Genomic DNA, 14,285 nt, shown 5'->3' on the forward strand with positions numbered 1-14,285 from the left:
TCTTTAACCTATATTTTATATTTTGAACTAAATGCAACAAAATAAAAAACATATATTTTGATGGACATATAAACCACTTAGGAACTATAGTCTGCTACATGGTAGGTTTTTGTTTTACTTTATTTTTTGTTTGTTTTTAATTTTTTTATTATATTAAACACAATATATAATTTTATACTAATCATAAAAATGATGGACATGTTATTAAATGAACATAAAAGTATAAAGTCATTTCGTTTGGTTGGTTGGTTGGTTGGTTGGTTGGGTTTTAGTGGAGCTTAAAATGTTGGCTCTTGCTGAGGTATGAACCTAAAATAAGAACAATTTTTAGACATTGGAGTTCATTGTAATAAGGCTGTACTTCAATGTCCCTCATATCACCAAAGGACTTTACCTTAATAGTAGCTAAGAGTTGAAAGTTCTGCTGTGCCAAGAAATGAATGGTAGGCATGATTATTTGGACACAGATTTCCTGCTATGGTCAAAGCTATTTGACTTGAGTGATTGTCATCATTCTCAGTCCACAGGGAACAGGTTCAAGAAATGGTGTGTGTATTAAAATGGTCTATCCATGAAGTTATTCATCAATTGTTTCAATGAACAATGGTTCTGCTTGGAGGGTGGCACAGACATTAGGGGAGGGTAAGATTCTGGTTCATTGGCTGTGATGATTTTGAAAAGCATTCATCTCAGAAAAAGAGTAACTTATAAGGTCATCTTCTTCAAAACTGATACAGCAATTCTAAATATAAAGCAAAGCATTCAGTATCACTCTTTGTTGCTCTCTTACAAGCCATCTCCCAAATTAATTGTCTACGTTTCTTTTGTCTGTATAAATGATTTTGAAATATGCTACATTCTAGTTAGCATCCATTAGAAAGCTGAAACAAGCCAGTAAAGCAAGGCTCTAACTGATGATCCAGCAGGGCATGGAGACTGCCCAGAGACCTCTGACTGTCCTTGGAGACTCATCTTATTTTCCTGGTCTGTAATCTTCAAATTAGAAAAGGCCTGCTTGGCTGTTTTCTGGTGTGTTCACTATCAGTGTGGACATGCAGTGCTAACTCCCAACCCTTGCTGAAGCCCAGACTCCCAACCATGTATTCCTGTTTGGCTGCGGTAACAACTACTTCTCCTCAGCCTCCTTCAAGACACTGTCCACCACCTGAGCACAATGAGTTCTTATGCTAGTTCCTCTAAGTGTTCACTATCCTCTAATGTGACCCTAATCATAATCAACCTGTGCCTGTGGAGCAACAATGTAGTAACCCATTCCTCACCTTGGCCTCCAGCTGCTCTGCCTCAAAATCCTTCATCTGCCACAGCGCTTAGAACAATGAAAACTCTTGCTTAATTAGGCACAGAGCACATTTCTCTTATGCCTAGAACAAGGTGGAAGCCTACTAAATGTTTCTTAAGGATGTACATCAGGACATTTAAATCACTGTGAATACAGAAAGGCTGAGCACACAGCACATGTTCAACTCTAATTAACAACTGACAGTCAGTCACCTTTGCTCGCTGCTGTCCTGGCTCAACAATGACCAGTGCTCACTGGTGGTAATCATCAAGGAAAGGCCTGAGGAATAGAGCCTCTGCTCCATGGCTGCCCTTACCTGAGTGAACTTGATGGTAAAGATGGCGTGAGACCTGCTACTGACATCATTCATCCCCGTTGCTGCAGTGGTGCGATTGATATTTCCTGCATCCATAAGTTCTTCCACGTCACTGTAGTTCTGGACTAAATGCTTGGATAAATCTGAAAGAAAGAAGAAAGGGGCAAACAAATCCTTCTGGTATGGAGGGAAGTAAAGGAGATGCTTCCCTCTCAGAATCATGCATGACTACACATCTGCCGGTCTGATTGGAGATCTTGTGTCTTGGGGTTGGAGACCTTGGAGAGTGGTGGTCTGCAATGCAGACAGGGAGCTAAACAAGCTGGTTGGCCTCAATGGGCTTCAATAACCTAATGTTAGTGCCCATTGCATGCCATTACACAGAGTGAGCTGCAGCTATCAACAGATATCTCTTAGAAGCAGTCATGGTACAAGGAAGAACAATATAAAAATTCCACCTTCAGGAATAGCCTCATGCAAGCCAGACCCTTATTCAAAACCTAAAAACATTTTAAACTCTAAAAAAATTTTACTGGTGCTTTTTTCTTGAAGGGAAAGTAGCTCATAGGGTTAAAAGTCAAAGTGCACAGGGCTCCTCTGCTTTTTCCCTACAGCAAACTCTCTCGTTCCCCTTCAGTCAAGTAACCAAGGTTACTGTTTCCCCTATACCCTTCAAAAAACAAGCCATACATAGGAAGGCAGTTACGCACATCACGTTGCCTTCCCTCCCCTTCCATGAGCATGGGAAGATACTAGGCTAGACACACATGAGGCCCTTTGATCAACCACACGCACAAAAATAAAATGATTTTTAGAGTAGCCGATCACAAACCTTGTTCTACATCTTGCTTTCTACTTACAGACATATAAGGATCCTCTGCAATGTTAAGGTGCCTGGTGTTCATTTTTAAGGCTACAGAGAAATGCTTGTATATCAAAACCACAACCAATTTAACCAGATTCTTGAGGCTACAGAGGTTGTTTTACTTTATTTCCAAATACAGTGGGCTGTTAAGATATTTTGTGCATCAGTCTTTTCAAATGTATGGGAACGTGACTACAAAATAAATTCTTGGAGGTAGAACTGCTAAATCAAAGGATGTCAGGAATGCAGGCATGTGCTGCAGAGCTCTCCTCCACAGAGGGCAGTGCACAGCAGCAGGATGAGGATGTGAGGCCTGCCTGTCACCATCCCCTCCCCAGCACCCTGTCACCCACAGGGGTGACCAGCACCATGCAGAAGGTTCCTGCTGCTGCTTTACTGGGATATAAGAAGCTGGGCCCTTCTTCTTCCACTTAAAGACCATGAGAAGTTTGGGGTAGTGACAGAGCCCAGTGCTACAGAGCACCTGCCTGGCATGCTCAAAGGAAACCCTGGGTCTGATTCCTATCACAATGGGGGAAAATATTTTATCTTCTATGACTTCTAGGTTTTTAAGTCAAATTTTTCAAAAGCCCTCCTTCTTCTAAGATTCAGGAAAAAAATAACCCATGGTTCTTGTGATGTCATTATTTTATATTTCCCATTAAATCCTTGACCTCTTTTTCAAATATTTTGGCCTAAAAATTGAATGGTGATACTTTATTTTTCTCATATAATCTATAACCCGTACTTCCCAATGTATTATTTATAAGGATCATAAATACAGAGGTCAATATCCAGATGTTTTATCCTGTTTAATTATTCTGTCTCTTCATATATCAGTTTTATATGTTTTGACATCTGTTATAACAATTAAAGGAAAAATATAAAGACTCATGTTAGACTGAAAGTAATAGGTATTCCCTAACAATCCCCCCAGCACACACACACACACACACACACACACACAGAGAGAGAGAGAGCTGCATACCTTTCTCTGGGGAGACAGAGCACAGACACAAATGGGAAATTAAGAAACTGTAGATGGGTTCTATAGCAGGCACACTGATGACCTCAAGATGAAAAGGGATAGAAGAGGTAAATCTTCAAATCCATGTCCCAGTCTATTCTTGATACCAAGGAAGCACACTTGGAAGACAATGCCATAAGAAACCATGTTTCCATTAGCAATGCCTACAGGCTACTCCCCAGCAGTTACTCAGTTCCCTCAGAGAGAGAAAAATTAGTCACATAACAGCCAATATATTAATTTCTTCCCTCACTGTGATAAAAAAACCTGATAAAGCAACTTAAGGGAAGAAAGGGTTTATTTTGGCTCATGATTAAAGGGGATACAGTCAACCACCATGGAAAAGGTATAGTGGCAGAAATAGGAAGCACTTGGTCACAAGATGCATTGAGTCTATAATCGGGAAGCATAAAGCCATAATGCTCATGTTCAGCTTTGTTCAGTCTGCCCGTGCAGACTACAGCATGGTGCTACCCATATTTAGGGTGACGTCGTTTTACCTCAACTAAAGTAATCTAGATAATTCGTCACAGATGTGCCCAGAGATTTGTTTCCATAGTAACTCAAAACCCCATGAAGTTGACAAGATTAACTATCACAGCCTATTTTTAAATACCTGGCAAGAGCTAATTCACAATACACCATCACATATAACACCCTCTATGACTAACTATCCCTCAGTTAATATAGGGAGCCAGGGGACCACACGATAACAAATTTTCATAATCAGGACCCAGGAACTACAAATGCTTATACCAGAGGGTTACAAGTTAACACCACCAAACTGCAGCCCAGAAATGGTGCCAAGATCCTTTGATCAAGACTGCCCTGAACTGCATGACCCTGGTTTACATGGCTATTAATTGCACAGTTTAGGATGCACAACTGAAAGTTATTGCACATAGACTCAAGCTGACCTCTCAGAGCTGTACCACAGCCAGTCTAGATTGTACTCCTTCACACGGGGCATGTATTACATGCCAGGAAACTGCACACAAAGAACGAAGACCTCTACAGCACATTAATGTGGTGCTCTAGCTATTGCTTAGATTGCTGTGCCTTTGTACTATCCTTGATAAACTACTTCTATTTTAGTCTAGAGGGTGAATTTATTTACTGTCTGCAAGACTCTTCCTGACAATGTAGAGGTGGGCACTCAGTCCACCGTTGTTATCCTATCACAACACAGATTCTAAAACCAAGGGGAGACACCCCTGGGAACTCTTCTTACAAACAAGATGTGAGAGACAGTCTCCTTCCACCCAGCACCCGTTAGGGTCCATGAGCATAAGCTAGTAAATGCATTGCCACTGAGATACACAGGCTTGGGGGTCAGGACCTGATTATCTTGTTGGAGAAGCTGGGAAAACAAACTTCCAGAGCTCTTAAAGCCAAGGAAATGATAGGTAGGCCTTACCATTACCTAGTAAATATGTAGTGAAATATAGATTTACATAATGAATGTTAGGGAATGCCAGCTCCTGTCACTTTTACTGTAATAAAGTTCTAAAAGTAAACAACTTTTTAAATTCTTACCATCACCACAGTTTTATATTTTTTTTGTTTTTATACCAATCCCAAGGGAGAACAGGGGAATGAATGTATGAAAACAAGAAACTTCCTTCTTACCCTCAACATATGGTCCTTCTTTAGGATGCTCACGAACTCTTAAATTGAAGGTCTTAGATGACTTCCGCCTAAGTAGGTCTCTCACACGTTCATTATAAATTTCTAAGTAGCTAAAATTTTCAAATAGAATTAATTTTATTAAAAATGTTTTTAGGACATTAATAATAGCAAACACAACAAACACAACACTCATGGCAACAGCAGCCATATACACCTCCGCTGTGCACTTTACGAAGACAGAAGTATTTCACTCAATCCTTGCAATGGCTCAATGGCAAACACTTCACCATTTGTAAAAATGTAGTAAGAGAGGTCTGGTGTGCTTTAAACAACTTGCCCAGAGCCACAGTCACCAAGAGGACAAGTGGCTCTGAGCACTACAGGTCAACACAGCTCTGCTCACAACCCCTGGGACCAGCTCCTGACACATACCCAGTGACAAAAAGGAAAAGGTGCTCTGTGCACCCAGACTGATGTTAAGGGTACACTTACAAAAAGGATCCTACCACAGTGAGTAACACAGATGTCACTCAGTCAAGAGTGAGCCTAATTGCATACGCTCACCAACAGTCAAGGGCTCACTCCACGTGAGATAAAACAGAACACTAATGCTTCCCATGATGCCATGCTACCTTACACACAAATTATACCAACGCACTCTCACTTTTGTCCCTAACTGACAATGAGTTCAGGTCAGGAAGGAGCAGGCTCTTTCCTCAGAATCTCCACCCTTACCCTCCTCTTTCCCAGACTTCTGTGCAAGTCAAGCAACCTGGGCCCCTCAGACTCCACGCCTCAGATCATGGCCCCACCTGACTTCTGTCCTGAAAGAGGCTTCATCCCATCTAGTGGTTTCATTGATCCGACTGAAGAGAGCTTCACAGATCCGAGGTATTAAGCCAGAATCGCCCTGAAATGAAGAAGAAGGTTGCCATAGCTGTCACTCAAACTATATTTAGACAGACCATGAATTTGCATTTTGCTGGCATGGAGTTAGGCTCCAGGAGCCTGTGTGCCACACCCAAACCTTCCACCAAGTGCCCCTCTAGGACTTCTTATTCTCTGAAATAAAAAGATAACACCTAGCACACGCCTGTAATCCCAGCACTCTGGGAGGCAGAGGCAGGCGGATTTCTGAGTTCGAGGCCAGCCTGGTCTACCAAGTGAGTTCCAGGACAGTCAGGGCTATACAGAGAAACCCTGTCTCGAAAAAACCAAATCCGGAAAAAAAAAAAAAAAAAAAAAAAAAGATAACACCTTGTAATTTGTAAATGCTATGACTTGTATAAATATATTTTTATAAGGCGTTAAATCAATTAACAATGGCTTGCAAGGATAAGAGACTTATTCTCTATCAAAGAAGATAGCTTATAATGTAAAATAAATGTTAAAAATATCTGGCTAAATGATAAAGAAATGATAACAAATACCAGGCAGAGAAGAAACACTAGAAAAAAAAATAACCCTATTAAGTCCTCCAGATAGCCATCTTAAAAATGTAGGTAGCAGAAGTACATTAAACTATAGAAGGCAGCCTTCCTCTGCTATAGCAATCTCTGCATAAGTCCTCTTACAAAGAGAAAATCCACCTTATCTAAGTGGTGTAGCTACGTAATCATCGTCCTGTACCCATGAACAAGCTTGTGAGCAACACTCTATGGACTGGCTAGTTTTACATCAACTTGATACAAGCTAAAGTCATCTGAAAGGAGGGAATCTCAATTGAAAAAATGCCTCCATAAGATGGGGCTCTAAGCAGACAAGAACATTTTCTTAATTAGTGATTGATGGGAAAGAGCCCAGCCCATTGTGGCGGCGGTGCCATCCCTGGGCTAGATTCTATAAGAAAGCAGGCTGAGAAAACCAGGGGAAGCAAACCAGTTAGCAGCCCGCTCCATGGCCTCTGCATCAGCTCCTGCCTTTAGGTTCCTGCCCTGTTTACGTTCCTGTCCTGACTTCCGTCAGTGATGGACATGGATGTGGAAATATAAGTCAAATAGAAATAAACACTTTCCTCCTCAACTCTCTTCTGCTCAAGGCATTTCATCATAATAATGGGAACCCAAATTAATACACTCTGCATCAGGTGAAATACTCTTTCTGGAAACTTTACTCCCCTCTAAAAGACTGAGAATTATCCACTGCCATTTTAAGGGTTGGGTTTTTTTTTCCCCTTTTTGTATCTTCCATTGAATTGGTATCAACTGCCACCAAGGAAAACTGAGGTCGGGTGGTGGTAGCGCACGCCTATAATCCCAGGACTCTAGAAGGCAGAGGAAGGCAGATTTTTAAGTTCAAGGCCAGCCTGGTCTACAGAGTGAGTTCCAGGACAGCCAGGGCTATACAGAGAATCCCTATCTCGAAAAGAAACAAATAAAAAAAAGAAAAGATTTCCCCCAATTGGGGCTGGAGAGATGGCTCAGTGGTTAAGAGCACTGACTGCCCTTCTGAAAGTCCTGAGTTCAAATCCCAGCAACCACATGGTGGCTCACAACCATCTGTAACAAGATCTGATGCTCTCTTCTGGAGTGTCTAAAGACAGCTACAATAAATAAGTCTCTTAAAAAAAACATAGATAATAGGAAAACTGAGCCTTCTACCACAGTTTTTGTTCTTTCTTAAAATAAGTAAGTAAAATACTGCCAAGAAGTTGGGATTAGTACATACCACCATGTTCTATACCTACATCTTACTTGTCTATACTCTGGTGCAAATACAACCTAAGTGCCTGTTAATCTTTACTGATTAATCACTAAACTGTGGATGCTGTGCTTATAAGCACATAAACTGTTTATTCATGTTTAGAGGACTTATCTAACACCTTTCCATCAAAAACTTAGATTTTCTTTTCTACACTATTCTTAAGAAAAGTGTTCTGAATAATTTTAAAAAGAATAGACTTTGGTAATTTCATTCAAACTGTTATACTGGCAGAAAAGAAGAATAAATTACTTTCTTGATAAGATTATAAGGCCTTTAAAAGCAGAAATGAACTGGGATTTGCACCCATTATTTGTGCTTATAACATAAAACTATTTCTAATTTCAAATCTCTCCAAGGAAATTTAGTTCAACTTATTACTGAGCTTTTTCTTGTTATTAAAGGAAGATCAGAACAGGAAAAGTTGGTGCAGATCAAGTAGATAAGGAATAATTCTATCACTCCAGGAAAAGATAGTAAGAAACTTCCTTCTCTCACAACACATAAACAACTAAATAACTTACAGAATTTCCCATCATAGTGTAGGACTTTCCGGATCCAGTTTGCCCATATGCAAAGACACAAGCATTATAACCTTCAAATGCAGATTTCACAACATCTGTACCCAGAGTTTTAAAAACCTGAAAGGGAAAAAAAAAGATAAACACAAAGGATACAAGAAGCATGGATTTTAATAAAAGCCCCTGCCGCATTGACAATGTTCTTGAATGTTACTTTCATCTTTGGGGATTACAGCATAAAAATAAATCACTGCCGAGCTATAGCAACAGAATATGTATGCACGCCGGTTTTTTAATCAAAAGTAAACTTTCCAAGCAAGCAAAAAGAAACACTGTTCTCTTTCCTACTTAAGTTAGCAAACAAATTCTGAAATATAAATGTAAACAAGGCCAAGTAGCAATTGTGTTTGGGAGCAAGGATTTTAACACGTTATGGTAAAATTCAGAACTGCATAATGTGTGAAGCTATTCATCTATCAAAGCCTCCAGAAGTTAATATTCAAAAGCTAAAGGTCACAGTAGCCAGAAATTATTGCCTGAATCTTGCCAAGTAAAAGCCTTCATTTCTCAAGGCCAATACACCTCAGGATGAATCTCTAGAAGACCTAGGGTAGCAGAATGCCGGGTGGGGTACTGAAACTAGAATGTAGGGATGACTCACAACAGACTCCCAATGTATTTATTTACCTGTTTGGATACTTATCCAGATACTCACAGACATGGTGGGGAGACAAGAAGGGTGGAGATGGTCACAACCACAACCTCAGTTGCTGCCCAGTGCACCACACTGCCACCATTTGGGTGAAGCACGAATGATGCAGGAGGACAACTAATGTACGTGAGACAGTAATATGGCAAGCGGGGAAGGAATGAGCCAAAGCTCACTTGATGTCTCAAGTCCTCTAAGCCCAACATAGCAAGGCCAACTCAAATGTCTCTCTGCTACAGAAAGTAGGAACAGCAACAGCAAGAGATACCACAGAAAGGACAGCATCAGGTTCATAGTCAGAGCTGGGGGAAAACCGAATGGATGAGAAGACCACAGTACAAGGTGGGAACTCCTACAGTGATGACGTCCTCTGGGCCAAGGTCAGGAGACCCGGAAAGCCATTTCTCCCAAACTACTCAGGGCAGCAGATGCTAAGCTATACGGCCACGAGAGCACCTAGAGAGCTACCAAGAGACCAGTGGCCAGGGCGGCACCTCAGTCTAGTGAAACATGATCCTCTATACAAACCTAGGAATCAGTATATTACAAAACTTCCCAATGAATATAGCACACCTGACCAGAGCACAATCTGCTGACAATTCAGTGGACATCCATGGTATAACAAAAATATAGCCAAATAGACTCGTGCTTCCTTCCTTTTATTTAGTTTGCACTTCCTTCAGATCCTATGTGAAACTTTACTAACTATAATTTCAACTGAATTTCTACCAAAAATGGCTACAGACACTCATTCTCAGTTAATTTTAACCCATTTCAGCTTCAGACACTGTTATTTTCTAATCTCATTGTCAAAGTCTAATGACTTATTCACTACCCAGCCATGACCGCTCACATTTACCGGGCACTGTCACAGGTTCATGTATTAATTAAAGGACAGAGAGCTCATGAACCCCCAGCTGAGGAAGCTGAGCGAGAAGGCGAGGACTCAGGCCCTGCAATGAGCGCCAGAGCCGGGGCTCTACCCTCATCACAGGGCTTTAGCAACATCCGCTCTAATCCCTGGTGCTAGCTGGGAGGATGCATTCCCAAACTCCAGGGAACTCAAGGATCTGGACAACAAGCTTGGGTCCCCTTTCCCCACTCCATATGAACTATAAGTAAAAAAGCTTACTTCTCCAATTCTCTCAGTTTGGAGCAAAAACAAAAATATTCCACAGAAATTTCAGAGAATAAAGAAGGGTTATTTCTCATAGGCCAGACTAAGGTAAAACAAATCATGTTAAACAGTTAAACCAAACTCAAATCTTTCCAGAATTAAAATCCTTTCAAGAGTTAAAATCTATGTTCCCTGTGTTAGTACTTTGTTAGCAAGTAGAAAGATCACCTAGGTGGCCTCAGACTCAAGAGCCCCAATAGGCACAATGCTAGGACAGATCTAGAAAAGGTAGGTCTGGAGGTGACACTAGAACCTGGTAGCCTCAGCACCAACCAAGCTATCCACCCACAGCCATACAGAGGTGCAGAAACAGGCACTGTCCTCTCTAGAGGCTACCCTGTCACACTCCCACCACACTGACTCAACATCTGCTACTGTACCAAGCAGGAAGACAGATTCAAGAGAATGATGAGCCCATTAGCACCAAACCCTGCCCAAGCCCCTCACACTTAGCTCTGTATGCTTTGTCATGTGTGGAAACACTTTAAAGCTGATTTCAAGAGAGATCCAAGATATCCCAGGGCCTCACTAGCAGGGACTCAACCACAAGAGGGCACTGCTGAAACAAAGACACTGTCATCTAGCTGGTCAACTGGGAGGTTACTGGTTTCCAGTTTCTCCAAGGTTGAATTAAGGAAGCAGGTAGTAGGAGATCAAAGCCTCCCTTTGGAATAGTGAAGGACCATTAAGAACATTAAGACCTTATTTAATGCTCTTTAATTTACTAGACTGTGGTTTTAAATTGACCATTGATTTTTCCCCCTAATTCCAAAATTATTGTTTACTTTTTAGACTCAGAGGAAACTTTGTAGTGGATATGATATATTTTCTTCATACTTTTCCAGTCAACTGATTAAAGCAGAAGAGGGAAGATCCAAGGCCAGCTAGGCGGTGCTGACTTCATGGAGCTTGGCTCCCCTCTCACTCAACACCACCAACCTGAAAAGTGAGTGGACACTCGCTCGGTACTGAAGCCTTCTAAAACAAGGGATGAGGGAGTGTCTCAATATGTCAATGATAATCATTTCTCTGCATCTATGCTAGCTTACTAACATGGCTTATTAAGAGCAGTGTGTTTAGCTTAGAAATTCCCAGCTTACAGAAACTCTGAAAACAATTCACATATCAAATGACTCCCAAGAAAAAGGAAGGAGAGGTCCCTGGTACTGAAAAGGCTTGTTCCAGCATTGTAGGGGAATACCAGGACAGAGAAGTAGGAGGGGGGTGATAGGAGAATGGGCAGAGGGAAGAGGGCTTAGGGAACTTATGGGGAGGGGGGAACCAGGAAAGGGAAAATCATTTGGAATGTAAACAAAGAATATAGAAAATAAAAAGTTATAATTAAAAAAAAAAGAAAGAAATTCCCAGTTTAGAGAACTGTTTAGCTTAGAGCAATCCCAGGCTCCTCTGTAGACCCCTGATGCCAACAGCAGATGCTGCATAACCACCTCAAGCATGGCATTTGTCTTCTGCCCGGAAAGCTTTGCACAACCTAGATCTTCCTTAAAACTCTGGACCCTGGCTTCTAACTTCCAGAGAAAGGGGCTACATTTGTTTCTTACTTGCGTCACCTTGATTATTGTGCAGCTCAGAAAGAATCACCTGCTCCCATAACCATCTGTAAATTGGGTCATTTGGTCAGCAAACATTTCCCAGCCAGGCCCTGTGGTCACACAATACTCTCCATCCCTCTGCACAGCCCTCTGTCCCAAAACACTTCAAATTCAAGAAAAACAAGAAAATCTAACAGATCATTAAGTAGGTTAAAAATGAAGACCCAAGGCTTATCATTCCCCTGTGTTTGAAGACAGTCTGGAGATCACTACAATAAATTGTTTGTCCCCTTAGAAGTCCCTACCTCCTGTCACTTACCTCCCAAGTGTGTCAGTCTGGGCTCCAGATCCACAGCCTTCTATGCCAGACTCGACTGTCAGTGTAGACAGACCAGCCACTTGAACCCAAACTCATCCTTACTCTTTCGCCTCTCCTCCCAGTTACTGGTGTGACAGGAGGCTGCCCTCTCTTCACACCTGGCAGCTGGAATAAGTCCTTTTCTCCCACACAAAAGTTACTAAAGCTCACCAAGGCTCTTCCAAGGACTGAACACTACAGAATACGAAGCATGTCTGACTCAAGGGAAACTCAAATATCAGTTTCTCTTCCTCTACCAGCTCCTCTACCACACCGAACACTTCCTCTCTCTATAGTTAATTCTTCCTTCCCCTTACACAAACAATCACTACAGTACTCCAATGCCAACATCTGCATTGCTTCAAAAGGTCAGTCTCTCTTCCACACACCACTTCTAAACAAGATACATTTTTAATGACAAAATGCATACAAATCACTGCAGACCTTGCCGTGTGTGTGTGTGTGTGTGTGTGTGTGTGTGTGTGTGTGTGTGTGTGTCCAAGTACACATATAGCTCCCCGAACCACCCCCACACGCACGATTCTGAGTGGGGTGTTGTGGCTCATGCCTATCCCAACACACAGGTAGGAGGTGGTAGTACTGGTGACCCTGAGATTCTATATTCTAACAAGTTCCCAGGCAATACCACTGAGGCAATACTCTGATACAGAAACATATTAGTATTTTCATGCTCTAGTTTTCAGGTTTCCCACACTGGTCAAGAAGTTCCATGATAACATATACAGACCTGAGCCATGCATCTATATCTAAGGAAGCTACTGAGAAGACAGGGAGAAGCCCAGTTATGCTGCCCATGCACTTTAACCAGCAATGAAGCCCATGTTCTTCATGAGGGTCAGTACACACCAGCTCTGCTCCAGTGTCCCACTTTACCTACCTGGAGTATATGCTTGTCTTTCTGCTCTGAGGAGATGCTATCACCAGAACCTTGCAGGTTATCTGGGGGGTCTTGTTCTCACTTGTGTGGACATCTCCATTTGTTTCTTACACAAATACTAGCATAAGTCTAGGTTATAGATTCTGGAGAAGCACTCCTTCTAGAATCCTTTCTATAGATTATGATGATCCACAGAAGCAGATAAAATGTGGCCTAGGTTTGATATTTATTTCCTATGCTCTGTATCACAGCAGGACTCAAGGCTAAGAGGTTTGTTTCAAAACTTAAATATATAAATGTCACACTCCTGACACCAACTGAATCCTTCAAAATGAGACTCATGTCCAAGCTTTGAAGCCATTCCAAATATGATCATTAAACTCAAAATGACGGGAATAAAAACAAGTTTTAGAGGACCGAAGTATCAGGCTTACATAAATATTCCCATCTGAAAATTCAAAAGCTAAGTTACCAAATGCTAATTTTATATAAATTAAATTCAACAAAAAAAAAGTAGTAAGTTCTTTTTAAGTGTTTTAGGGAAGTCCTGCTTTTCTTAATGAGAAAACAACAACATCAACAACCCAGATTTTGAGAATGCCACACTGTACCATTTCTTGTGAAACATAATCTGGACTCTTTGTGTCAGCAGAATAAAAAGAGAAGTCATAGGTGAAGGTCTTGGTCCGTTCTCTGCCTGAATCCCCAGTTCCTCCTTCTGGTATCTGGAAGACAGTTTTCACAGAAATAATAGGAAAATGAGGTGGCAATAATAATAATAATAACATAAAGAGTAATGTAATTAACAAGGACTCAGGAAACAAAATTTGTGACTAAAACACATAAGAAAATTAACATTTGCAATATGAAAACTCTAATCAGCATTTAATTCCCATTAGTCTCCCTAAAGAATAAATAAAAATAGATAAATACAAATAAGAAGTCCAGGATCTGTAGTATGTATGTATGTATGTATGTATGTATGTATGTATATATATACACGTACGTACAATGACCATCAGTTATGGTCTTAACTAATACAATTAGCTTACATGAACATAATGTTCAGTTAGACTCTGTCTGCTTATCTTGCATGACTGTTTCCTCCAGGTACCCTCAGAGCTGGACACTGTACAACTTCATGAATCCAGGACACTAGTTCTGGTAAAAGTGGTGTCCTCTGGAGCTGTGACTTGGTGGCATCCTGAAAACTCCAAGTCAGATGTCTCCTC

The 14,285-nt window shown here is 41.1% G+C and overlaps 1 protein-coding gene across 6 annotated transcripts in view; it reads right to left on the bottom strand.

The window, feature by feature from the left end:
* Kif16b (kinesin family member 16B) overlaps window positions 1–14,285 on the bottom strand; it is a 289,898-nt gene that overhangs the window by 238,235 nt on the left and 37,378 nt on the right. For 5 of the 6 annotated variants that reach the window (XM_052183773.1, XM_052183772.1, XM_052183768.1 and 2 more), the window contains exons 3-7: window positions 13,665–13,778; window positions 8,362–8,478; window positions 5,950–6,047; window positions 5,138–5,247; window positions 1,617–1,759 (exon numbers count right to left, since the gene is read on the bottom strand). In XM_052183773.1, coding sequence (XP_052039733.1) covers window positions 1,617–1,759; window positions 5,138–5,247; window positions 5,950–6,047; window positions 8,362–8,478; window positions 13,665–13,778 — 582 coding nt within the window. Of the gene's footprint in view, window positions 1–1,616; window positions 1,760–5,137; window positions 5,248–5,949; window positions 6,048–8,361; window positions 8,479–12,116; window positions 12,374–13,664; window positions 13,779–14,285 lie in introns of those variants that run through there. The other variant, XM_052183770.1, reaches the window with a different exon arrangement.

This window comes from Apodemus sylvaticus, chromosome 5 (assembly GCF_947179515.1).
Source record: "Apodemus sylvaticus chromosome 5, mApoSyl1.1, whole genome shotgun sequence".
Classification (NCBI taxonomy): Eukaryota; Metazoa; Chordata; class Mammalia; order Rodentia; family Muridae; genus Apodemus; species Apodemus sylvaticus.